The sequence below is a fragment of the Myxine glutinosa genome, chromosome 12, assembly GCF_964187855.1.
Source record: "Myxine glutinosa chromosome 12, kmMyxGlut1.1, whole genome shotgun sequence".
NCBI classification, from domain to species: domain Eukaryota; kingdom Metazoa; phylum Chordata; class Myxini; order Myxiniformes; family Myxinidae; genus Myxine; species Myxine glutinosa.
Genome location: NC_136272.1, coordinates 76,400,537 through 76,426,776, shown reverse-complemented (window position 1 = coordinate 76,426,776; position 26,240 = coordinate 76,400,537). Strand labels below are relative to the sequence as shown.

At 46.6% G+C, this 26,240-nt stretch overlaps 1 protein-coding gene across 1 annotated transcript in view; it reads right to left on the bottom strand.

Moving 5' to 3' along the window:
- Positions 1–26,240, bottom strand: part of PKHD1L1 (PKHD1 like 1) — a 513,959-nt gene that overhangs the window by 235,891 nt on the left and 251,828 nt on the right. The window contains exons 45-47 of the mRNA XM_078766275.1: positions 6,192–6,351; positions 3,760–3,839; positions 52–311 (exon numbers count right to left, since the gene is read on the bottom strand). Of these exons, the coding sequence (XP_078622401.1) occupies positions 52–311; positions 3,760–3,839; positions 6,192–6,351 (500 nt within the window). The remainder of the gene's footprint in view (positions 1–51; positions 312–3,759; positions 3,840–6,191; positions 6,352–26,240) is intronic.

The window sequence follows — 26,240 nt, the reverse complement described above, 5'->3', positions numbered from 1 at the left end:
GCACACAATGTTCTTGATGCTTGTTAATCGATTTAAACCTCAGGTAATTACCTGTCCCCAGTTGATGCAATGACCACCTCATCTCCAACGTGCCATGTCACTGGCAACTCAAGTTGCAGCTTTAATGAGCCGGCACGTGCGGTCCTGGCCAGGCGTGTCCAAGTCACAGGCATTGGGGCTCCGTGCAGATCCAGGAAGCCCTCACGTACAGCGAGGGTCTTTGCACCATAAATAGGCAACTCCGGGGTGCGAATATGGCCATGGAGGGTGATAATGGCCTTGTGCTGGAATGGCTCCTCCTCTGTACCAACCTTTGAATAAAAAAAAAGACCCACCCCCTCAAGAGAATGACAAAGTGTTAAGCACCTGGAACAATACATTTTTATAATATCATCAAAAACAGCAATTACAATTATTATTGTTGTCGCTTATGGGTTTTTACCCTCACAATTCATTCTTTATGGCTCATAAAATGGGAGAATAAACTTTAAAATATGGCAGTAGATTTCATAGCAGTGTAAAAAACATGCTGTGCCATGAAGTATGATTACCTAATGTCGAAAGGGGCTTCAGAACCTGATTTCGTCGAAATTGCTTGTGGTGGAGTCCAATACCTGAGGCTTCATCAGAATCACCTTACAGGGGATCGAATCACAAAGTCTGCTACATTCTAATGTTAACCCTTTAACTATTAAATTCCCAATTTATTGTCTCTATGGGGATTAATTTATGCCATGAGATTGTCGAATCCACTCTTCACTCCAATATTGCTCTCTTTCTCAGCTTTAAGGTGATAAGTTATTCCAAAAGTTATGTCAACACAATTTTTCTGGCAGGTTTTTTACTCTTTCTCAACCTGATAATCAATCTTTAATGTCTGCATATATACCTTCAAAGTATTTTACTGAGCTGCAATTTTGTTTATACAGTTTAATGTTTTCTCTGCTATCAACAAACTTTGACAAAATACAGACTTGGCATTTAATATGGCATATTTTTTTGTGGGGGTGAACTTACTTTTCAAGATGTCTTAGAATCAAAAGTTCATTGGAATTATGTTGAAATTATTATAGATTTTGTTAATGTGACCTTTAAAAGAAACAAAAACCACATTTGATATTTCGAAACAAATAAATTGATCCTTGAAAGTGATGTAAAGTGATATCGAACTCAATTCACGGACAGTACTGTTAAACGTCTGTACGTTTTCCAGAAGTATCTCTTCATTTTGCACATTAGCCAAAAATTTTTTTAACAAAAACAAAAGTTAAATTACGACTGGGATTACGGATAGTAAAATTACAGTTCAGTACTTCGTGTAACCCCCACGAGCATTCAGGAGAGCACGTACACGTTGAGGCATGCTGTTCACGAGATTTGCCAAGGTTTGGACAGGAATCGCTTGCCATGCAGTGACAATAGCCTGCTGCAATTCACGCACAGAGGTCGGCTGCTGGTCCAAGTGGTCGATTTGACGCGTTAATTCTGCCCACAAGTTCTCTATCAGATTCATATCCGGGGACATGGCAGGCCACTCCATATGCTCTACACCACGGTCAGCAAGAAAGTGTTGGATCATGCGAGCACGATGAGGCCGTGCATTGTCATCTTGGAAGAGAAAGTTTCCTCGAAAGGCTGCACAAGCAAATGGAAGCAATGTTTCTTCCAGAATGGCCCTGTACTTGAACTGGTTCAGGTTTCCATTCAGAACAACCAGGTCAGTTTTGCCCCCTGCAGGAAAAGCAGCCCAAACCGTCACCCCACCACCTCCAGCCTGGACTCTTGGCACTATACAATCTTTGTTGTAGGCTTCATGCACTTGTCTGCGCACTCGGACGCGGCCGTCTTGAGGATAGACCAGAAATCTAGACTCGTCACTGAAGATCACGTGATTCCAGTGTCCTGGCTGCCATTGACGGTGCTCTCTGGCCCAATGCAATCTGCGCTGGCGGTGTTGTCTGGTCAGGCGTGGCTTTCTTAGGGGACGCCTGGCACGATAGCCTGCTTGAACCAGTCGTTGGTTGACTAGCTTTCTAGATACAGGCACATTTGTCAGTTGCTGCCACTCAGCCCTAAGCCGATTAGCTGACTTGGTACGGCCATTGCGGACTAACTGGTGCAGCTGGCGATCATCCCTCCTTGTGGTTCTGCGGGGACGTCCTGGCCTTAGTATTGGAGTAGGGACACCCCTCTGAGCATTTCGTTTCAGGATCTTTGACACCTGACCTTGAGTGATGCCATACTGCCGAGCAATAGCACGCTGTTTCATGCCGTAATTTCGTAAAGCCACCACTCCATGACAAACAGCATTGTCGAGTTGACGGACCATCTCCAGAGGAAGCGGCAATAACATTTGGAGACGTGCAGCAGTTGTTTTCCACGAATACAGAACGCAACAACCCTTGTACACCCGACTGTGAAACCAATCATCAAATGCACCTGTCCGTACATTTTGCCATGCCACCTGTGATATAATCCTGTTGTTGACTTCTTGCTGCGACAGACAATCAGTGGCATGGTGCTTTTAACAAATAAATCACCAAAGTGTAAAAGAAACTCACCAGATTGATATACTGAGTTAAGAAAGTAAACCCAAGTAAAGAAAAAATATATATTCCATATTAAATGCCAAGTCTGTATTAGTCTAGCTTATTATTGCATAGGCCATAGGCCCTTAGTGCGTTTGAGGTTATCGTCCCCACCTCCTCCCCCCTGCACCTTCCCCTGTCCGGTTAGAAATATACCGTAACCCAGATGAGGCAGTTCGATTAAGGTGAGTGTGCTACCTGTGAGGTTTCCCGACCAGCCCCCTTCATTGATTTTAATTTTCTCAATTTAGTTCTCCGACCAACTTATCCCATGTGTCTTTAATATAAAGATTGTGCCTAGATGGCCTAAAGGACGAATTAAGAGGTGATTGTGACCAATTTCCATTGGTAGTTTCCATAAATTTATTCAGATTTAGATCATTCTTTATTACTTGGCAAAAAAAACAATTTTTTGACAAGTATGTTGATCACTACGGTTTGTGTGTGTGTGTCCGTCTGTGTTTGTGTGTTTGTGTGTTTGTCTGTCCGCTCACTTATACTTGCTTTCAGGTCACAATTTTAAACTGATCTTCAGGAAACTTCACCAAATGGTAGAGTTGGTGGTCTGACAGAATCCTATTTATTTTTGAGGTCAAAAGGTCAACATAGGCCAAGGGTCAACCACCTCTGTCAAATTTCTAAAATCCTCAATTTTCATCCGATTGACTTGAAATTTGAATAGGATTTTCATATCCGCTAACTGAATTCAACCACCAATTATATTTGAGGTCAACACCAACCAAAATGTCAACATAGGCCGAATTTCTAAAATTGTCAATTTTCATCTGATTAACTTTAAATTTGAATAAGATTTGCATATCAGGTCACATAATTCAACCACCAATTATTTATTTGTGAGGTCAAAGGATGCTCTACCGAGCGCTATTCTACTTTGTTCTCTTTTGCCAAGTGTCGCTCTATGAGTTACTTTTCATCTGAATGTCAACAATTAGTTACCTAAATCCAGATAAGGAAATTTAGAGAAATATGTCTAAAGATTGAAATAAATGTAGAAATATTGTTTTGGAAATGTGTGATGAAAAGATCAGATTATGCTGACCAGCTTATCATGTGGATAAAGCTCCTAAACTACATAACTTTTAAATACCATGAGAGGTTTTGAGCTTGTGAGGGAGGGTAAGCTAGCGAGGACGGTGTGAACATTACTCACCTGTAGTGTTCCTCCATCTGTCACAAGAATGTTTTCTGCCTGCAGTTCAATGTCTCGCTCATCAAACAACAATTTTCCACCTGCAGACAGACCATGCACCAATGTTTCAGACCATCGTGAGTATCCTTAAATTGTCTCATTTATGATCCTGAAAGTAGATATACAGTAGGATGTGAAGCAACAAATTTGAAACCAAACTATAATTTCCGAATGACTAAGTAAGCAGCTCGGCTAGCTCAGCACCATAATCACATACAAGGAAACAAATCCAGGAAGAAGGCAGCTGGTCGATCACACACATGACTGGTTACTTACAAAGTGGAATCTGCAGCTGCGGAGGTCCAGTGCTTAACCGATTAGGTCATTCCTCCATGAACCTTATTTTTTAATTATTTTAAATATTTTGTCTTATTCATAAATAAAATAAATAAATATTTAAAAATCAACTAGAGCTAGCTGAGGGTGGGGGAGGGGGGGTGTCTCCCCACCCTTAGTCTAAGGACTGATCACACATTTTTAGTTTCCCTTCCCAAAAGCTATTAACACAAGAATATAGAATGAATGATCATTTTAAGGCCATTTTCCCCGCTAAAGCGGGGGTTAGCCTTGCGGGCCCCATGACAATCATGGTTCCCTGTTTGAGGCAATGTTTTTATGGCCGGATGTCCTTCCTGACGCCAACCCTTCGTCGCCTCTTACGATGCGCAGGGATACGGTGTACCTATTCTAAACCGGGGTACACACCGTGATCATTCATCCCAGCAAGCTGGTACTCCATTTGCCGACCTCGGAAGGATGACAGGCTGAGTCAACCCCCCTGGCGTTAATTCAGCGATCGACCGGGATTCGAACCCAGGATCCCTAGGATCCCAAGCCAGCACCCTAACCGCGAAGCCAACACCAGGCTATTAACAATTACAATTACAATTATTAACACAAGATATTAATTAGTTTATATATTTCCTCGTTACATTTTTCCTTAAAATAGCATCCACAACGATAAAATGCCATAGCCATTAGTGTGCTGTGCATTTGTATTCAGGCTCAGGGAAACAGTCAGCCTCATGCATCACCTCACGTTGTTTAATATTCTGCCCAACTTCATGTGCAGCTGGATGATTTGTTACTTTATGGCTTCACAAAGTTTCAGCTTCAGGTGAAAATCTTATCATATTTCCATCTGATCTAATGACAAATCATAGGAGATTTTTGTGAGAGTGACTGCTGAGTTCTGGAATTTCGGTTTTCTCCGAAAGGCCTCTGGTTTTATTTCAATGCAATTGCCCTGTCTTGGCACTCTCACCAGGCAGTGCATACACCTTCAAAGGAACTAATCCCTCAAATCCAAAGTGCCTTTGCACATACAAAGTGGTGCAAATGTGAACTTGTGAAGATCTATGTGACCATTGCAAACTTCGCCGCTTTGGGTGGTGGTCCATGAACATGCCCTGTGGGAATCTCTTTACTGTTCCAATTTGCACAGTCAAGTATAGATGGGTTCACCATATAGTTTGTTCAACATTGTTTATTCAACAATTTTTCACAAAGTTTCTTGACACAGATTGTTCAACAATGTATTTTTCGGAAGCTCGATAAAAAAAAATTGGCGAAAAGTTCATGCTGAGCATTTAAAAAAAAAAATTTCCAAGCTTGTCATCGGCATCATCATCATCTTCATTTTACGGCCATTTCCATGCTTGCATGTGTAAACCGTGATTCACCCAAAGGCTGCTTCACCAAAAGGCATGTTTGAGGCATGTTTTTTGTGGCCGGAGGCTCTTCCTGACCACCACAGAATCAACTGTGGACCAGGCCTTTGTCTAAAGAGACATACCGTGCAAGGCAGCAGGGGATTTGCAATCAGAGTTTCCTTCTCCGAGGTGGAATGCCTACCAAGGCTAAAGAGCTCCACCTACTGTGGTTGGATTGGTGAGTGTCACAGGAAGTCCTCACAATGGAGGGCCGTGCCCACTACACCTCCAGGGTACCAACCTACTCCGAGATCCTCTAGACATTTAGCCAGTACCCTCAAGAGCACTCTTGCCATGGTGCACCACAAGGAAGTAGTCCGAAAGTCATGGCAAGGGTGGAGATTATGTACCGGAAGAAAGGGCTTACACACTTGGCCTTCTATTCGCTTGCAGAGCTATCCAGCAGCAATAGCTAAAAACAACGAGTGGTAAACCACATCGCACCCTACTACAGTACTAGACGCGTACACCTGCACTGTGAAAAAAACCAAAAACAAGCACCACTTGTAATATTTAAAATAATTTTAATTTCCGTTGTAAATTAAATTCAAATAAAATAGAACTCAAGTGAATAGTGTAAATAAGTAAGATGTACGAACCCTTCATGAATATAATTAAGATGACAGACACTGTAGACAGTGTGTGATCCAGACAAATACACTTTGGCTGTCCAGTACTAACCTTGAATTAGCAACATCTTCAGGATAGGCGTGTTTATATCGAGGAGGACAGTCTGCCCCGAGCCCACAACAGCCAGACTTCCGGCTTCGGGAGGAGGTCGCCCACCCCAGGTGTACGGAGATGACCAAACGTCCATATAAGAGAATTGTGCTAGGTTGTCCTGCTCCCAAGATAGTGCAAGATGTCCAGCAAACACAAATTACATAAAGAATAGGAAAAAAAAAACCCATAAAATAATTCAAAAGTCTCTAAACATCAATATGAACATTCTCTGCTGGTCATCCAATGGCTAATTGTTTTCATCCATCCATTCTATTCTATCTTCTGTCATATTATATTATATTTTTATATTATTATTTATAATTTTATTTATTTTTATTTCTACATATATATATATCTATATATATATATATATATATATATTGTTACGGTCCGCGGACTGGATGTTATTTACCGAGCGGAGGTAACCGCGGCCGAACAGTTGTTCCCCGTTTCTTCCCGACTCACCCGATTCACCCAGACGTTGGCCAAATCGCACGATGCTAAATCAATGATGGAAAGGACACGACGACTGGGAAAGATGAAACGACGCAAGGGGGGTACAGTTCTCAAGACCTCCGGAGGAGGGTATAATTACAGTGGTGGAGAAAAGGGGGTAGATTACAAGGCAGAGTGAGGTAAAGACACAGAAGAGATGGGCACTGAAATACAGTCTTATCTATTCCCCGACAGACCACGGACAAACGGACAAGGTAGACTCACACGGGGATTGATGGCAGGAATGGACAGGTAGGTCGCTGGCACAAGGTGCACCTTGGCTCGGGGACAGGATAAGCACGGTTCAAAGATGCAGGAGGTCTCACAGCGCTCGGAGGTGGTCTTGCTTGCTCCAAGCTCGGCGCGCATCTGACGTCACCTCTCTCTCTCTCTGCGTATGCTCAACGGGGAGTGACACGCCCTCGGCTGGTTGGTTCCGCCCCAACTGGGGCCGGTCCGCCGCTTCCATTGGGTGCGGGGGTTACCGGGCTCCGCCCTTGACGAGGAGCCGACAGGGAGCCCCTGTTTGGTAACCCCGTCGAGCACATGTCCGATGGCGGCTCGTTGGGAAGGCCTGGTGTCCTCCCACCACTCCTACAAAGCCGGAGTGAGGACGCGCACTCCCTGCGCTCGTTGTTGTTGTTGTTGTTGTTGTTGAAGAGAACTGTGAGAAGAGCTACGGGGAGGTATTGGGAGGTCCTAAACTTCCTAACGGTGCCATACAATCACATTCTGGTGCAACGAAGGGTCAGAATTAATGGAAACGAATCCTTAACTGACATAGATTAAGAATAACTAGCAAGATGTCCTATAGTTGTCTACCTGAGATGCGGTGGACCTGGATGCGACATTTAATGGGGGAAATAGGGGGAGGTCGGGTCTACAGAGTGTTGTTTACAGAAAATGGGACTAGGGAATGGGGGATTGGGGAGAGTTGGGAAGTATTGAGGAAATAGGGAATATTTACAAGCGGATATGGATGGATGCAAATCCCATATCCGCAACAATATATATATATATATATATATAGATATATATATATATAGATATATATATATAGATATATATATATATAGATATATATATATAGATATATATATATATAGATATATATATATAGATATATATATATATAGATATATATATATAGATATATATATAGATATATATAGATATATATATAGATATAGATATATATATAGATCTATAGATATATAATATATATATATATATATATATATATATATATATATATATATATATATATACATATACATATATATATATATATATACAGATACATATATATATATATATATACAGTATATATAATATATATATATATATATATATATATATATATATATATATATATATATATATATATATATATATATATATATATATATATATATATATATATATATATATACTGATAGATAGTTTCCGGTCCGGTCGTGAGAGGACGCTGGCGTCACTTGCTCGCCGCTTCTCTGACTGGACCATTGTCCGTATCTTGCTTTCCTGGTGGTCGTGGTGGATTTTTTGGCCATTGAGTCTGCCCTCTGCACGGTCCCGGCTCTGCTCTGCTGCTCCTGGCTTCACCTGCTCGGCTCCTTCGCTGTTTCCTCGGGCTCACTCTCGTGGGTTGTGCCCATTGTTTGCAGCGGCGGTGGTGGCGGTTTGCCGCCGTGATCTTGATTAGCGGCGGCGGTCGTTTGCCGCTGCATTTGCCGCTTTGCCTCCTCAACCTTGGCCTCGTGCTCGTCTCTTCGCTCCTGTCTGCCCTCTGCATGGTACCGGCTCTGCTCCTGGCTTCACCTGCTCGGCTCCTTCGCTGTTTCCTCGGGCCCACTCCCGTGGGTTGTGACGATTGTTTCGCCTCCTCACCCTTGGCCTCGTGCTCGTCCCTTCGCTCCTGCTGGCATGGCTCTGCGGTACTCCGCCGCAAGGCTTCTCCTGCTTAAAACCCGCTCCACCCCATCATGCATCTCTGCAATCAAATCGAATGGACTCCTGCGTCGACCCAGGTACATTCACCGTGGCTCCGGTCGTAAGTTTGTTTATTTACAATCAGGTCACTCCATCCCCATCCTCTGGTCGGCTCAGCGCACTCCCACTCATCGTCCCAACACACCTGGTCACAACAACGCACAAAATCGCACCTCCTGTCTGCGAACCCTGGCCAAATCACCTGGATTCATACCCGCCGTACAAAACAACATCAAGCTCACCCTGTTCAATACCCGGTCCCTCAACAACAAATGCCTCATCCTGAACGACTACATCCTGGAAAATAAACTGGACTTTCTCTGTCTCACTGAGACCTGGCAACAACCACTGGACTACTACACGCTCAACCTCACCACACCCAATGGATATTCTTACATCAATAAACCACGCTCGGAGGGCCGAGGTGGTGGAATTGCCGTTATTCACCGACAAGCCATCAAGACCAACCTCATCTCCATCTCATCTGCTCCATCATTTGAACACCTGGCTTTTAAACTCTCTGGTCACACACAGTCAGTCATGGCTGTTGTCTACCGCCCTCCCAAACCACACCCATCATTCCTATCTGACTTCTCCTACTTTCTGACCCAGCTATGTTCCCTCTCCCCCTCAATCCTCCTCCTTGGTGATTTCAATATCCACATGGACTCCACTGACTCCACGCTAACCACTGACTTCACTGATTTACTCACCTGCTTTAACCTCACTCAACATGTCAACTTTCCTACCCATAACCGTGGTCACATTTTGGACCTTGTCTGCTCTACTGGACTAATTTTGCACCATCTCTCTGGCTCCGACCTCACTCTCTCTGACCACCTAGCCATCACTCTGACCATCAACATCCCCACCCCAGCACCAAGGCATTATCGCACTATCAACTTCCGTAAGCTAAACGCTCTTTCACCTACCTCATTCTCATCGACCCTCTCTGAAAAAATGTCCACTTCTCCCTTCGTTGACCTCCACACCCCTTCTGACCTCACTGACTACTACAACCACACTCTCTCCAACTGCCTTGACCAACTTGCGCCTATAAAAACCAAAACAGTTTCTTTCACCCATTCTGCTCCCTGGTTTACCCCTGAACTCCGCCTGATGAAAACTCGTGCTCGCCAACTTGAAAGACTCCGCAATAAAACAGGTCTCACAGTTCACTCCCAGGCCTACAAGGACCACATACAACACTATAAAGATGCCCTCTCCCGCGACCGCTCCGCCTACTACTCTCAAATTATCCACTCTGGCTCCGGAAACCCAAAAGCACTCTTCTCTACAATAAACAAACTCCTCAGCCCCCTGAACACCACCACCCAGTCATTCACAATAGACAACTGCATCTCCTTCCTTTCATTCTTCCAACGCAAAATTGAAAACATCTACAACAGCTTGACCACCGCCGCACCTGCTCAAACCACCTGCCCCCCCTTATCCTGCCATCCCCTGTCTCAATTCTCCCCAGTCTCCCCTACTGACCTCTCTGAACTCATCGGAATGAAAACTGCCACCTGCACTCTTGACCCCATCCCCTCCAGCTTTGTCAAGGCCTCCCTTCCTGCTCTCTCTCCACTTATCATTGCAACAATAAACTCCTCCCTGTCTACAGGCATCGTCCCACCATCCCTCAAAATTGCTGCTGTTACCCCCATTCTGAAAAAACCTGGACTAAACCCTGACACCCTAAATAACTTCAGACCCATCTCCAACCTACCCTTTCTGTCAAAGGTTTTGGAACGCGCTGTAGCCACTCAACTCAAACATCACCTCTCTGCCAATAACCTGTATGAAACATTCCAATCCGGATTCCGCTCCTACCACAGTACTGAAACTGCTCTCCTCAAAATCACCAACGACCTTCTCCTCTCCTCTGACGCTGGCAACCTCAACATTCTCATCCTCCTCGACCTCAGCGCCGCCTTTGACACCATCGATCACACCATCCTCCTCACCCGACTTGAAACCACCTTTAACATTACCGGCACTGCCCTCTCTTGGATTAAATCATACCTCTCTGACAGACGTCAGTTCATCTCCATCAATAACTGCAAATCCCCCACTGCTCCCCTCCCCCAAGGTGTCCCCCAAGGTTCAGTTCTTGGCCCCGTCCATCCCTCTCCACCATGGCTGCAGAAACCCTCATCCACGCCTTCATCACTTCCCGTCTGGACTACTGCAATAGCCTCCTTTATGGTTCACCCTCAACAATCACCAATAAACTCCAATACATTCAGAACTCCGCTGCCCGTCTACTCACCCATTCCCGGACCCGTGACCACATCACCCCCGTCCTTTACAAGCTTCACTGGCTCCCCATCTCCCAGAGAATCCAGTACAAAATCCTCCTCTTGACCTACAAAGCCCTCCATAACCTGGCCCCATCCTACCTGGCTGACCTCCTCTCCAGACACACTCCCACCCACAACCTCCGCTCTGCTGGTACCAACCTCCTGACCCCCCCCCCCCCCCCCCCCATCCAGACCAAATTTAGATCCTGGGGGGACAGGGCCTTCTCCATCGCTGCTCCCACCCTCTGGAACTCGCTACCTCACACCATCAGAGACTCCTCCTCACTCACCACATTCAAAACATCACTCAAGACCCACCTGTTCAACACTGCATTCAACATTTAACCCACAGCATCTAACCCCTGACTATCTCCTCTCCTTCTCCCTCCTTTGTGCTTTGAATATTTCCCTATTCTTCTTTTTGCAATTGTTTTTATGTTTTTATTATGTTTTGCACTCTGTCAAAGCGTCTTTGGGCTTCCTGAAAAGCGCTATATAAAATAAATGCATTATTATTATTATTATTATATATATATATATATATATATATATATATATATATATATATATATATATATATATATATATATATATATATATATATATATATACAGTATATATATATATATATATATATATATATATATATATATATTGTTGCGGATATGGCATTTGGCCTCCATATCCGCTTGTAAATATTCCCCTATTTCCCCAACACTCCCCAACTATCCCCAATCCCCCATTCCCTAGTCCCATTGCCTGTAAATAACACTCTGTAGAACCGACCTTCCCCTTTTTCCCCCATTAAATGTCGTGCCCAGGTCCACCGCATCTCACGTAGACAACTTTCGGACATCTTGCTAGTTATTCTTAGTCTATGTCAGTTAAGGACTCGTTTCCATTAATTCTGACTCTTCGTTGCACCAGAATGTGATCGTATGGCACCAGTAGTGAGTTTAGGACCTCCCCATACCTCCTCCCATCTTCCCCATGCAACAACAACAACAACAACAACAACTACTACAACAACAACAACTACAACAACAGAGGGGGGCGGCGCGGCGCGGGGAGTGTGCGTCCTCACTCCGGCTCGGTTAGCCGCCATTACCCATGTGCGCCGACGGGGTTACCACGAAGGGGCTGCCTGTCGGCCCCTCGTCAAGGGCGGAGCCGGTAACCCCCCCGCACCCAATGAGAAGCAACGGGCCGATTCCATCTGGGGCGGAGCTAACGAGCCGAGGGCGTGTCACTCCCCGCCGGATATACGCAGCGACTTACCGGATGTGAGGTCAGATGCGCCTGAACCACGGAGAGCAAAGGACGCCACCCCCCAGCGCGACGATACCTCCCCGCATCTTTGGACCGGACCGGGTCGATTCTGTCCTTGAGCCAAGAGTGCACCTTGAGCCATCGACTGCCCGCTTTCCTTGCCATCAATCCCCGTGTGAGTCAGTTTTGTCCTGTTTATCTGTGGTCTGTCGGGAATAAGATAAGTGTGTCTAAGTGCCTACCTTACTATGCTGTCTCTCTCATCCCTGTAATCTGACCTTCCGCAATATTATAACCTCCTCCGGAGGTCTTGAGAACTGAACCCTTGGTGTCGTGTCATTTTTAACCCAGCCGTTGTGTCCTTTTCCTTCATTGATCTAGCGTAGCGCGACTCGGCAAACGTTCGAGTATAATCGGGTAAACGTGCAGACGCGGTCATACCAAACCGCTCGGTAAACCAACATCCACAACCGCGTCTGTAACATTTGGTGTCAGGAGTGTCGGATTCGGACCTGGGACTAAATTTATTAGGCCCAAATTTTGGAACACCAATTGTACCACTAGGGTAACAATTGGTGTTGGGAGGTAGAATTCGATCCGGAGCGCGTTTCCCGCGCTCGAAATTATAACGGCGAAATTTGATTGTGTTTTACAAAATATAAAAACCCGAATTTTGAAAGTCGCGCTATGGCGGATCAAGACAGCTGGGGTCCGGTAGAGGAGAGTGAGGCAGGGTCGGTCCAGGACCAAATTGAGGGACGTGAGGAGAGTGAAGCAGCGAGGGTAGCAGACGCACAAAATGGCGCCTCGCTGGTCACGGCGACCGCGCCCGCGACCGTGGCAGCGCCCCTGGTGGATTTGAACCTTTTTTTTCTACAAATGAAGGCCCTTATGGACAAGAATAGCGAAGAAATGGAAAGCAGAATGATGGGGGTAATGGGGAACCGGATGGATGCTCAGAGTGAGCGATTGGAGGGCCAATTGGGGGTAATGGGAAACCAAATGGGGGTAATGAGGGACGAAGCGAGGGGTACCGGTGAGGGGTTAGACAACGGGATAAAAGAGGTAAAGAATGGGTTAACGGGGGTGGAAAACAGAATGGCTGCCCAGGAGAATCAGTTAGAGGGGGTGAAAAATGGGTTAGAGGGGTTAGAAAACAGAATGGAAGGCAAATTGAGGGACATGAGGGACCAAGCGGAAAGGGAAGTTAAACAAATGGGGCAGCAGATAGAGGGGGTCAGAATGGGGGTAGAAACCAAACTGGATGCTCACAGGGAGGAAATGGAGCAGATGAGGGTGGCATCTGGGCAGGAGATGCAAGTGATGGGAGAGGAGATCAGAAGAGGAGTGAGTGAGGAGGTCGGAGGAGTGCGCGAGGAGGTGAGGCACTGTAAGGAGCACATGGAGAAGGAGGTGAGAAAGGGGACTGTAAAGTTACAAGGGGGCATAGAGGTCCTGACGCAGGAGGTGGAACAGCTGACGGAGGGACAAAAAGAAGTAACGGAGCAGGTTCAAAGGAACACTGCGGTATTAGGAGGATTAAAAGCGACACAGAAAGAACTAAAAGATGACTTGATAGCGACGAAGAGGGAATGTCAGATGGTACGTGAGGGACTGACAACGAGGTTGGACGAGGTGATAGAGGTAATGGAGACGAAGGACCGGCAGGTGAGGACGCACATGGAAACGGTCAAGGTAGCCTTGGAGGACGAGCTTGAGGAGACGTACCGGGGAATAAAAGAGGTGAAGCACAAATTAGAAGAAGTGGAAGAGGGGGTGAGCGAAATGAAGAAGCGACGGAGAGGGGATAAGAAAGAGATAAAAGAGGAGATAAAAGAATTGGTCCAAAGTCTGTGTTTGGATCGTGATGATGTGCTCATTAACCGGATGAGGGATTCGCAGGTGATGGAGGAGAAGCGAAGAGGAAGAGGACCCGGTGTAAGTGGTGACCAATATGGTCGTGCGTATGATGCGCCAGGGGATTTAAGAAGCTTGGGGGTCGAGATTTTTTTTTTTTTTTTTTTTTGTATACAAGATCGAGGCTCGTGAAAGAGCGAAGATGGACCCGGGTGTTCGTGAGAGGCCGCTGGTGAAGTGTGCGACAGGTCTGGTGTGCGAAAAAGGAGGTGTGCGAGAAAGTCCGACTCTGGGGTGTGTGAGGAAAAAGTGCGTGCCAAGGAGTGAGGGTGCTGGCGAGAGTGAGTCGGTCGTAGCGCGTGTGCGAGGGAGCACATGGAAGCGCGGTGTGGAAAGTGTTACAGAGGGTGTAACGGGAGAGTGTGCGCGAGAAAGGTGTGTGACGGACAGGTGCATGAGGAAAGAGTGCGCTGTCAAGAGTAAGGGTGAGTGCGCTGTCAAGAATGGAGGTGAGAGTAGTGAGAGTGACAAGGAGAGTGAGTTGGTTGTGACAGGTGAGCGAGGATGTACACCTGGGATGGAAGGATGCACACCTGGAATGGTAGAGCGTGAGTGGGAATGCACGCTGGAGTTGGTGGTGAGGCACGTGGTTGGGTGTGCGAATGAGAGCACACCTGTGATTGTCACAGAGGAGGTGACAGAGGAGGGGGCGCGAAGAGGTGTGTTGGTGAGGTGTGCGACCAACGAATGTGTGCCAAAGTGTTCGGTGGTCAGGTGTGTGACCAAGGCTGTGAGTGGAATGGGTGTACCTGGGTGTGTAAGGAAAGGTACGAGGAGCATGGAAACGGCTGGATGTGTGAGCAAGGAACGGGCTGCGGGGTGTAAGCGTCCAGGTGAAGCATCGACGGTAACCGGTTTAGAGGTTAGAGCGACTTTTAGCCGAATCGGGCCCTCGGTGCGTGCTGGGCCTCGCTTTGAACGGCCGCGTCCGTGCTCCACTAGGCGGAGCTGGCAGCCCGATAGAAAGGGTCGTCATGGCGACCACTTTTTGGTGAGACGTGCCGGCAGGTCGAGAGCGGGACATTGGATGGCTCCGTGCCGAGATGGTGCGTGGGATCTCGGCACGGGTAAGCCCCCGTCCCTGCACCGAATGCCGGACGCATCCAGCCGCTGGCACGGAACAACCCGCATTCATTGCTCGGCTTTACGAAGCCGGGCTTTGGACGGGAATTGGCGCACCGAGAGGCAGTAGTGAGTAGACGGGTGATGAGGTTAGTGTTTTGGCCCCAAAATTAGAGAAAAACAAAATTTGATGATTGGCAAAGGATTGGCAGTAATGATTGGCAGATGATTAGTGATTGGCAAATTTTTGATTTGTGGAAATTTGATGTGCAAAATTGGTAGTGAGCGATGGGCCCGGTGGGTAAGGTTGGCATCCCTGCCACCCTTCCCATGTGGGGGGCAAAGGAGCAATAGCTTATGGGGTGTATGGCAGTGAAAACTAGCCCGGGTGGGTTAGGATATTGATAGGGATCTAGCGAAGATGACAGTAGGTGACGTTAAGTTTAGTTAGTGACTGATACCTGTAGTGGGGACGCAGGTAGATTAGTATGGATGATAATGACGAGGGAGCGCAATAGTTTAAAGGGACGACTGGGAAGCGCAAGTTTCAGAGGGGAGTAGTTAGATGAGATGATGCTGTGTGAGGATTGAACAGGTGTGATTGCACAGGTGTGCAACTGGACAGGTGTGTGGAGTAGTGGATGAGTAGTGAGTGTGTGGATCAGCGCGAATGCGCTTGGGGAGAGAAGGGTGCAGGTGGCACCAGGTGTGAGAGCACAGGTGTGCAAGTACAGGTGTGTGGAGAGAGTTGGAGTAAGTGGTACGGAGTGGTGTGCATGGTGCGAAGGTGTGGATGGGGGGGAAGAGTGGACCCCTTTCACGAGTACCCGGGGCGGGTAGTGTAAGTGTTAGGTAGAGGGTATAGGTAAATTGTGTTTGGATATTGGCATTTGTGGTGCGGTTGCAGAATGGTATTGTGGATGGGTGCATTAGTGTTGTGGAAATGGCTGGGCGTGTAGCCTGTTAGTGTGTGTAGTTGGTTGGGCACTCCACCACTGTGAGGATGTCGGCCAGGTGAGGCCGCAGGTGGGCTCTGGGAGCCGGTAGTTGTGAGTGGGTGCCTGAGGATCCCGGGTCTGGATCGGGCAGCCCAGTGCCAGAGAGGGCACCGAGTGGGGAGAGCGCCAGAGGGCCTTCCCCAGGTAGTTAGGTTAGGGTAAGGAGCAGGTAAGCTCGGAGGCAACTGCAGTGGTGGAGGTGTGCAGGTGGGTAGACCTGTTGGGAGAGCTACACGTCGCGGCCCAGAAATTGTGCGAGGGCACCGGGAGATGAATCGGGGGAGTGAGACCCCAAATTGAAAAGCACCACAGTTTGGCCAATGGGAATTGGTTTTTAGAACCCATAGTGTAAGAGGGCCAATGGTTTGGCAGGAGAAAGACCCCGGGTAGTGTAAAGTTGTTAAAGTCATTTAGGAAATAGTTAGGATTGATGAACCTGTCGCACCATACGCAGCCACTTACCTGTGATGATGATGACTCCACACCTGTGTTTTCTTTGTTTGTGTTGCAGAAAGGAGAATTGCTGTTGGATTTGTGAGACGCATCACGACGTGGATGAGACATTGGGGTGATTCCATCTCTCCCTCCCTAGGAGGGACTGATGATGAATTGGTGATGGCAAATTATGATGAGAGTTGAAAATGGCAAATTTGATTGGTTAGGAGGGAGAGAAGACGAATTTGGTTTATGGGAGGAACGGGGAAGACAGTAGGGACGTTTGTTGATTGGTAAAGTAGATGTTTATGGGTAGTGTTGTGTTTTGTGGATGCAGTAAGGGGTAAGGGAGGGGCCATGTAGGTTACCTGGTGGGGGGGGGGGGGCGTACGGTACGAACGTACCTGTCTCACCTGGTTCCCATGTGCCCCCAGTGTGCATCACCTTGTATTGCGTGCACTTTTGCGCCCTTACCACCTTACTCACTTGTCTGCTTCTTTTGTCTCCCACCTCCGAGGATCTGGCTTTGGGGCAGAGAGAGAGGAGAGAGAGGTGCTGGCTCCGCAGTTGTGGGCCTGCACTTTCGCTGCTTGCTGCCTGGATCGATACACCATATGGACCGCAATTTTGGTGGCCACCCACAATGGACCGCAGTTCGTTTGCGGCCAAGCACCACCCGTGGATGGACCTATGGGTCAACGTGGCACCTATGCCATACAGGTGAACCACTAATAGTTGGCCCCTGACGGCCACAATACAGAAATGGACGCGGTTGGCGCCTTTCTTTATTTTTGAAAGCAGTAAGAAGGCCAAGTGCACCACACGAAGGCAAGACCAGCGGCAGACCATCGGCCGGCTGCGACACCACCGGTGACTATAAACACTTTATTGGTGCACCGGATGGTGCTGACTGTATGAATAAGGGTGGTGCTTTTGGTGCTTGGAAGGGGTGCTCTGCACATTATTAAAGGCCGTAAGGCCACAGAGCACTCGTGGGTTGGTGTATCGATGCTGGCATGCGTGCTCTCTCTATGCATAACATCTGCATGTGTTCCTCCAAAAACAGGTCCTGGATAGTAGTGTAAATATCAGCGTAGTCTTGTAAATAATGCTCCCTACCGGCTGTATGTTTAGTTTGCGAATTCTTTCCGTGATTCGGTTATCCTGTGGGTGTGTTTCTGTGAGGAGAAGGGTGCAACGTCGCAGGGGGACATATTTACTCATTTGTGAATATCCGTAAAACTGTCGCACTCAGGGTAGAGTTAATAGTAGAGGGAATTACATCTGAGTGCCACACTAAAATAGGTAAAAATTTATCGGGTCGGGACGCCCCGAGGGTAGAGAAGGGTGCAATGTTGCGGATATGGCATTTGGCCTCCATATCCGCTTGTAAATATTCCTCTATTTCCCCAACACTCCCCAACTATCCCCAATCCCCCATTCCCTAGTCCCATTGCCTGTAAATAACACTCTGTAGAACCGACCTTCCCCTTTTTCCCCCATTAAATGTCGTGCCCAGGTCCACCGCATCTCACGTAGACAACTTTCGGACATCTTGCTAGTTATTCTTAGTCTATGTCAGTTAAGGACTCGTTTCCATTAATTCTGACTCTTCGTTGCACCAGAATGTGATCGTATGGCACCAGTAGTGAGTTTAGGACCTCCCCATACCTCCTCCCATCTTCCCCATGCAACAACAACAACAACAACTACAACAACAACTACAACAACAGAGGGGGGCGGCGCGGCGCGGGGAGTGTGCGTCCTCACTCCGGCTCGGTTAGCCGCCATTACCCATGTGCGCCGACGGGGTTACCACGAAGGGGCTGCCTGTCGGCCCCTCGTCAAGGGCGGAGCCGGTAACCCCCCGCACCCAATGAGAAGCAACGGGCCGATTCCATCTGGGGCGGAGCTAACGAGCCGAGGGCGTGTCACTCCCCGCCGGATATACGCAGCGACTTACCGGATGTGAGGTCAGATGCGCCTGAACCATGGAGAGCAAAGGACGCCACCCCCAGCGCGACGATACCTCCCCGCATCTTTGGACCGGACCGGGTCGATTCTGTCCTTGAGCCAAGAGTGCACCTTGAGCCATCGACTGCCCGCTTTCCTTGCCATCAATCCCCGTGTGAGTCAGTTTTGTCCTGTTTATCTGTGGTCTGTCGGGAATAAGATAAGTGTGTCTAAGTGCCTACCTTACTATGCTGTCTCTCTCATCCCTGTAATCTGACCTTCCGCAATATTATAACCTCCTCCGGAGGTCTTGAGAACTGAACCCTTGGTGTCGTGTCATTTTTAACCCAGCCGTTGTGTCCTTTTCCTTCATTGATCTAGCGTAGCGCGACTCGGCAAACGTTCGAGTATAATCGGGTAAACGTGCAGACGCGGTCATACCAAACCGCTCGGTAAACCAACATCCACAACCACGTCTGTAACAATATATATATATATATATATATATATATATATAGTAACGGTTTTGAGAAGTGTGTAACGAATTTGAGAAGTGTAACGGTTTTTGAGAAGTGTAACAATTTTGGAGGAAGTGTAACGAATGTAAAAAGTATGGTTTTGTTATGTGTAACACCCTGTTAATGTAAATAATGGTCGCAGCCGTCCTCCTAGTTAATTCCATGAAACTTACACGCAGGTCACGATATATCTTTTTTAAATAGTGTATTTCCTTATTCTATGTAGGCTAAATATGTGTTTCCCACTAGATTGACTTTGCATTGTATCAAACAAAATAAGCATAGGCCCTTCCAATTTCCCCAAATCATCTCCGCTCTCCAAAGTTCCTTTCAAAAGGGTGCGAGTTGTGTTCAATCCCGCAAGCCGCCATTGCCCATGTGCTAATCTCGGAGAAGAAAGGCGTGTCTCCACCTCGTCATAGAGGGGAGGAGTGAGCCAGAGGGTCGCATGTCCAATCAGCACCGCGGTGAGCGAACCGGTAGGCGTGCCCTCACAGCCGGCGGCTTGATTCCGCCCCGAGTTATAAAAGCGACTGTAAGGGACTGCTTCACCAGATGACCTGGGAGATGACCTGGGAGATGAGCGAAGAGGCGACACCAAGAGGAGCGGTGAGATGCGAAACGCTCCAAGCCAAAGAGGAGAGGTACTCGGAAAGGGAACCAGCTTTGGAGAGACACGCTGAAAGGAGGGAGACGGCTCCACCAGAAGGAGAGGAGCAGGTGTGCCGAGCCAGCGCGTGACGTCTACAGCAGCGGATACGCGACGGAGGGTTTTCCCGCCAGAACCTCGAGGAATTGAGAGCTGCTGCCTCCGACCTTGCCTCCCTCTCCAGCAATCCACCTCAAGCCCTACCTGCCTGCAATATCCCTTGTGTAAGTGTGAACGTCGTCTGTCCTACTCGTTGTCTTGGGGTTAAGTAAAATGAATAGTATAAGCTAACGATGCACTGTGTGACTGTTTTTTTCCATCCATTGCTTGTAAATAATTTTGGTCGTTCTTTCTTTTTGCTTGTGTGTGTATAATAAATCTGTTCTTCCTCCGTACTCTGTCTTCTTCTCTTTTCCTTCTCTTTCGGTCGCTTTAGAGGTTTCCCGATTGAATATCTGCGGTGCGATCTGGTCAACGTCGGGTGGAATCGGGTTCTAATCGGGGAGTAACTGTTCGGACGAGGTAATACACCACCGCTCGGTCAATATAACATCTAAAACCGCGTCTGTAACAATATATATATATATATATATATATATATATATATATATATATATATATATATATGTACGATTTTGAGGCAGAAGGAGTCGATAAAGGCTATAACGCCAGCCAAGGGCGTTAAGATTATTTCAAAGCTCCGGACCTCTGTCCATGAAGAGATGGAGAAGTTGTTGTTTGTGTGGTTGACGGAGAAGCAGCTCGCAGGAGATACCGTGACCGAGAGCATCATCTGTGAGAAGGCACGAGACATTTACGGGGATTTGGTGCAGCAGACGGTGGGAACATCAACGGACGAGGCATCGGAAGAGTCATTCAAAGCCAGTCGGGGATGGTTTGATAATTTTAAGAAGAGGACCAGCATTCACTCCGTCGTCAAGCATGGTGAGGCAGCAAGCTTGGATGTGAAGGCAGCTGAAGATTTTATTATTACTTTTGCCGAACTGATAGAAGCCGAAGGATACATCCCCCAGCAAATCTTCAACTGTGACGAGACAGGGCTCTTCTGGAAAAAGATGCCGAGGAGGACGTATATAACGGCAGAGGAGAAGAGCATGCCAGGCCACAACTTGTTCAGAGTGCCGGCGATAGCTCGCCTTCTCTTTGTGGAAGACACGGTGAGATCCTTAACATCCAATAACTAATGGGACGCAAACAGGGCGCCCAGTTTAGCGGTACACACATTGATGAATCACCCTGCCTGTGAAACACTGACATGACAGGTTATAGCTGGGTCGGGATTCAAACCCAGGCTGGACAGTTTAGAGTCAAGTGTGCGTACCTACAGTCCAGGCCATCCTGCCAACTTGTATGCTGCATACAGGTGAAATATAAAGCGCGAGATATTTATATATACATTTTTTTTTTTTTTTTAATTGGTGTGGTTTTTTGGCGGGCTGGAACGGATTAATAGCATTTCAATTCATTTTAATGGGGAAATTTAATTTGAGAAACGAGCAAATTGAGTTACGAGCTCGGTCACAGAACGAATTAAACTCGTAAGTCAAGGTTTCACTGTATATATATATCTATATATGAGCTAGGTATATATATATATACCTAGCTCATATATATATATATATATATATATATATATATATATATATATATATATGTATGTATGTATGTATGTATGTATGTATATATATATGTATATATATATATATATATATATATATATATATATATATATATATATATATATATAAAAATAAAGAGACAGAAGGTCTGTGTTTGTCATGGATAATCTCAGCTATCACCGCAAGTGGGGAGTTATCTCTGGCAAGATGGCGTAGTTCATAGTTTGGTCCATGGTCTTAGCAACTTGAATGAAGGGGAAAAAAAACTCACCGCAAATCATTTTTGGCAACCTTTTTCATGCACCATTCGCAAAGCATCCTACGATGCAATGGGGGATCGAAACTGTCTCTTCATTACGTCCATACTATAAAAAGAGCCGTGCGTGTGTCCGCCCATGTGTTCAAATCACAATCGCCATGCTTTCCTTATTAATTTTACCTTCAATGTAAAATGACCAAAGCGACACTTAAAATGATTTTCAGCTGATAGGCGTCGAAGGCCTTGTGAAGATAGGCCTCAGCGATTGAGGAGCGTTATGTTGTTTGTAGACAACCCAAATAATTATGTGATGCTCTCTCATGCAGCATTTTTACGGGGGAGGTTACACAGGTTCTTGCTATTATTTCCGACTATTTTCTCTTAAAACTGAGTTGAACGGGCAACCGTGGCAGGCTTCTGTGAAGTCCATGATAACATGATAGGGGAGCAGAAAGCGTTAAATGTTTCAATGTTTCCATGTGGGAATGCCCGTTTGCTTTTGTGAGCAGGAACAGGGTGAGAGTAAAGATGAGCCAACTTTGGAAGGGGCTGGTTGAGGCTTTGTGCAGGGGGTTAGGACTTTGGATGGGGGAGGGGGAGTTAAAGGCTTGAGTAAAGGAAGGGTATTGATGCCTTGGGGTTGGGAAGGGGAGGGAGAACTCTTGGAGTTTGGGGGTTGAAGGATCAAAGATGGGATAGAGTTGGGAGGTGGAGGCTTACGCTTTATTTTTAGGTCGTCATAATTGCATGTGGAAGGTGTGTGTGTGTGTGTGTGTGTATGTGTGTGTGTGTGTGTGTGTGTGTGTGTGTGTGTGTGTGTGTGTGTGTGTGTGTGTGTGTGTGTGTGTGTGTGTCCAGTGCCAAACCCTTTTTAGACCTTTTAAGACCCTTAAAAGACTGCAGACCCCTTAGGCCCTTTAGAAAAATCGAAACTAATTCCCCAAAAATATTTTTGATGACTTTTTTGTGCACCATTCGCATCACATCACAAGTTGCAATGACAAATCAAAACTGATATCCCAAAGCAAAACTGATGTTGGAAAGTGAAACTACTGATTTACCAAAATTGCTGAAAATCAAAATGAAATGCAGTGAAAAATACCGAAAGCAACACGATGGGGATTATAGAGAGAGGGGGTGGGTTCAGGCTGGAGAATCCAAATGGAGAGGGATAGGTGCCTGGAGGTGGTCGGTTGGCGTGGAAATAACTTTGGTGATCTTCGGTCAGGCGGCAGGCTCAAAACGTGCCTAAATCCATTTCCCAGCTGTTCGCCACCATCTCAAATCATCCCCCACCCAAATCATGATCTTTTCTACACCCGCTAAACCACCCCCACCCTCCGAAAATTTTGCTTCTGTATCTTTCTTGTCCATCCCTGCCCCTCATAGTTACCTGCATCCATTTTTTGTCCATCTCCATCTATTTTTCCCCCTTCTCTTGCTGTTCCTTTGTGTTATACGGCATCCTTCTTGTTATGTTATGTTATGACCAATCAGCCTTCTCCCAATTATCAGCAAAGTCATGGAATCCATCATTGCTTCGGATATGAAATCTTTCCTCTTCTCCAATGGCTTGATCTCTGATCATCAATTTGGTTTCAGACCAGGTCACTCTACTCTGGACATGCTGCTTCTGCTGTCTCAACAATGGTTGGAGGTCCTCAATGCCAAACAGGAAATTAGAGCTGTCTCCCTCGATATATCACGTGCCTTCGATACGGTCTGGCACCCCGCTCTGCTCACCAAACTCTCCTCCTTTGGTATCCATGGAAATCTCCACGCATGGCTGGCGGACTTCCTCTCTAGTCATAGTCAACGTGTGGCCCTGAATGGGTTTCTCTCATCTCCTCTTCCTGTTCAGGCTGGAGTTCCCCAAGGCAGTGTTCTGGGCGCTGTGCTTTTTCTGGTCTTCATCAATGATCTCTCCGACTCTCTTGAAAATCCTCTCTATCTCTTTGCTGATGACTCCACTCTCTGCCGCTCCATTCCTCATCCCTCAGATCGGCAGTCTGCAGCCTCCTCACTCTCTGCAGACCTGGACAAAATCACTGACTGGGCAAACAAGTGGAACATGTCTTTCAATCCTGACAAATCTCACTCTCTTACGATGTCTCTCCGAAAAGACCGACTGGACAACCCTCCTATCCACTTTCTGAATAATCCTCTCCAAGAAGTTCTGTCACTTCATCCGATCAAGCTTGCCACTTCAAGCTTTTGGGTCTCACTTTCTGCCATGATCTTTCCTGGAAAAACCACATTTCAAATCTGGCCTCCAAAGCCAGTCGCCGACTGGGCATCCTCCATCGTGCAAAGTCCTTCCTTGGCACACCTGAGCTCCTCACCACATACAAGGCTTTCATCTGCAGCTCAATGGAATACTGCTCTCCCCTCTGGGCTGGTGCTCCTGCCTCACACCTAGCTCGTCTTCACGCTGTTGAAACCAAAGCGTTCAGTATCATTGGAATCTCCCGCGATGAAGCTAACTCCAAGGCCCTCTCACTCACTCACCGCAGGCAGGTTGGTGGTCTTTCCGTCTTCTACCGACTCCTCTCTGGCCTTGCCCCCCCCTCCCCCCCCAGCTCTCTCTGGGCTCTGTCCTGCAAATATTCCTCCAAGTCGCACAAGATCTGCCTGCAAACCTCTTATGGTTAAACTGCCAAAATCAAGACTCTCTGCTCACCTTCACTCCTTCATTCCTATTTTCTCCCGCCTCTGGAACAAACTCCCTCACTCTCTTCAATCCCACTCCACCATCCAGGTCTTTAAAACAGCTTTTCACCACCATCTCTTATCTTCCCCCATCCAAAACCTTGATCTTTTCTACCCCCGCTAATTTCACCCCAATTACACTTTTTTGAAATACCAACTTCTGTCCTGGAAGTCCTTGGTGTCCTTGTGTTTTATACTTCTCCCACCCCCTCCCCTTCCCACGCCTCCTCCCCCCAAGCCCTCTCCCTCCCACACATCTCCCTGCTCTCAAATGTTGTGTTTGTGTGCTTCCCCTTCTCTCCCCATCTTGTCTTCCATTCCCTCTTTTATATATTATGTTTGTCTGGTTGATTTGTTTGTGAAGTTAGCTTTGAGCCTGGTGTTGGCTTAGCGGTTAGGGTGCCGGCTTCGGATCCTAGGATCCTGGGTTCGAATCCCGGTCGATCGCTGAATTAACGCCAGGTGGGTTGACTCAGCCTGTCATCCTTCCGAGGTCGGCAAATTGAGTACCAGCTTGCTGGGATGAATGATCACGGTGAGTACCCCGATTTAGAATAGGTACCCAGGCTGAGTCAACCCCCCTGCGCATCGTAAAAGCGTGAAAAAGGGTTGGCGTCAGGAAGGACATCCAGCCATAGAAACAATGCCTCAAACAGGGAACCGTGATTGTCATGGGGCCCGCAAGGCTAACCCCCGCTCTAGCGGGGAAAATGGCCTTAAAACGATCATTCATTCATTCATTCATTTGTTTGTGAAGTAAATGTTAGCTCTTTCACGAGCCTCGATTCAGTATACAAAAAAAAAAAAAAAAAAAAAATCCAAAACCTTGATCTCTTCTACCCCCACTAATTTCACCCCAAATCCTCTTTTTTGAAATACCAATTTCTTTCCTGGAAGTCCTTGATGTCCTTGTGTTTATACTTCCCCCACCCCTCCCTTCCCAAGCCGCCTCCCCCCAAGCCCTCTCCCTCCCACACATTCCCGATGTCCCTCACAAATGTTGTGTTTATGTGCTTCCCCTTCTCTCCCCATCTTGTCTACCGCTCCCCTTTTTATACACTTTGTTTGTTTGTCTGTTTGATTTGTTTGTGGGATAAATGTTAGCTCTTTCACGAGCCTCGATAATGTATACAAAAAAAAAAAAAAAAAATCCTGATATATTTGGTGTTTTAGCTCTTCCATGAGCCTCAACTGTGTACATATAAAAAATTAATTAATCGTTGTGACACAATATTAACAAGAAAGAGCAATCAGAGATTGCAGACCCTCACCAGGACGTGTTTTCAGTGGTTTTTAAGGCTTTTGCGTTAAAACAAATATGGCGAGCGAACCGCGTGACCAATGACGTCATCGTTTTTTTTCTCTCCACTGATTTATCCTTCGATGACACTCAAGAAATTTCATCTTGATCGGATGAAGTTTTGTACTTGTCGAATTATGACGACATAATGGAGGCACCTTTGACATCATCATTAACAAATGTTATTCCACATGGAGAGTTCTTTACAATGAGCCATGTCCCAAGTTTTTCTATGCAGCGCTTTCAGAGATATAGAGGTGCAGTTTTCTTTCGTTTTTTTCCAAGATGGCGGCCGAACACGTGACCGATGACGTCATCATTATTATTTTTTCTTCACCAATTTATCCCTCGATGACGCTCAAGATATTTCATCTTCATCGGATGAAGTTTTGTACTTGTCGAATTATGACGTCATCATGGAGGCACCTATGACATCATTATCAACATATTTTATTCCCCATGGGGAGATCTTTACAATGAGTCATGTCTGACTTTTTTTCTATGC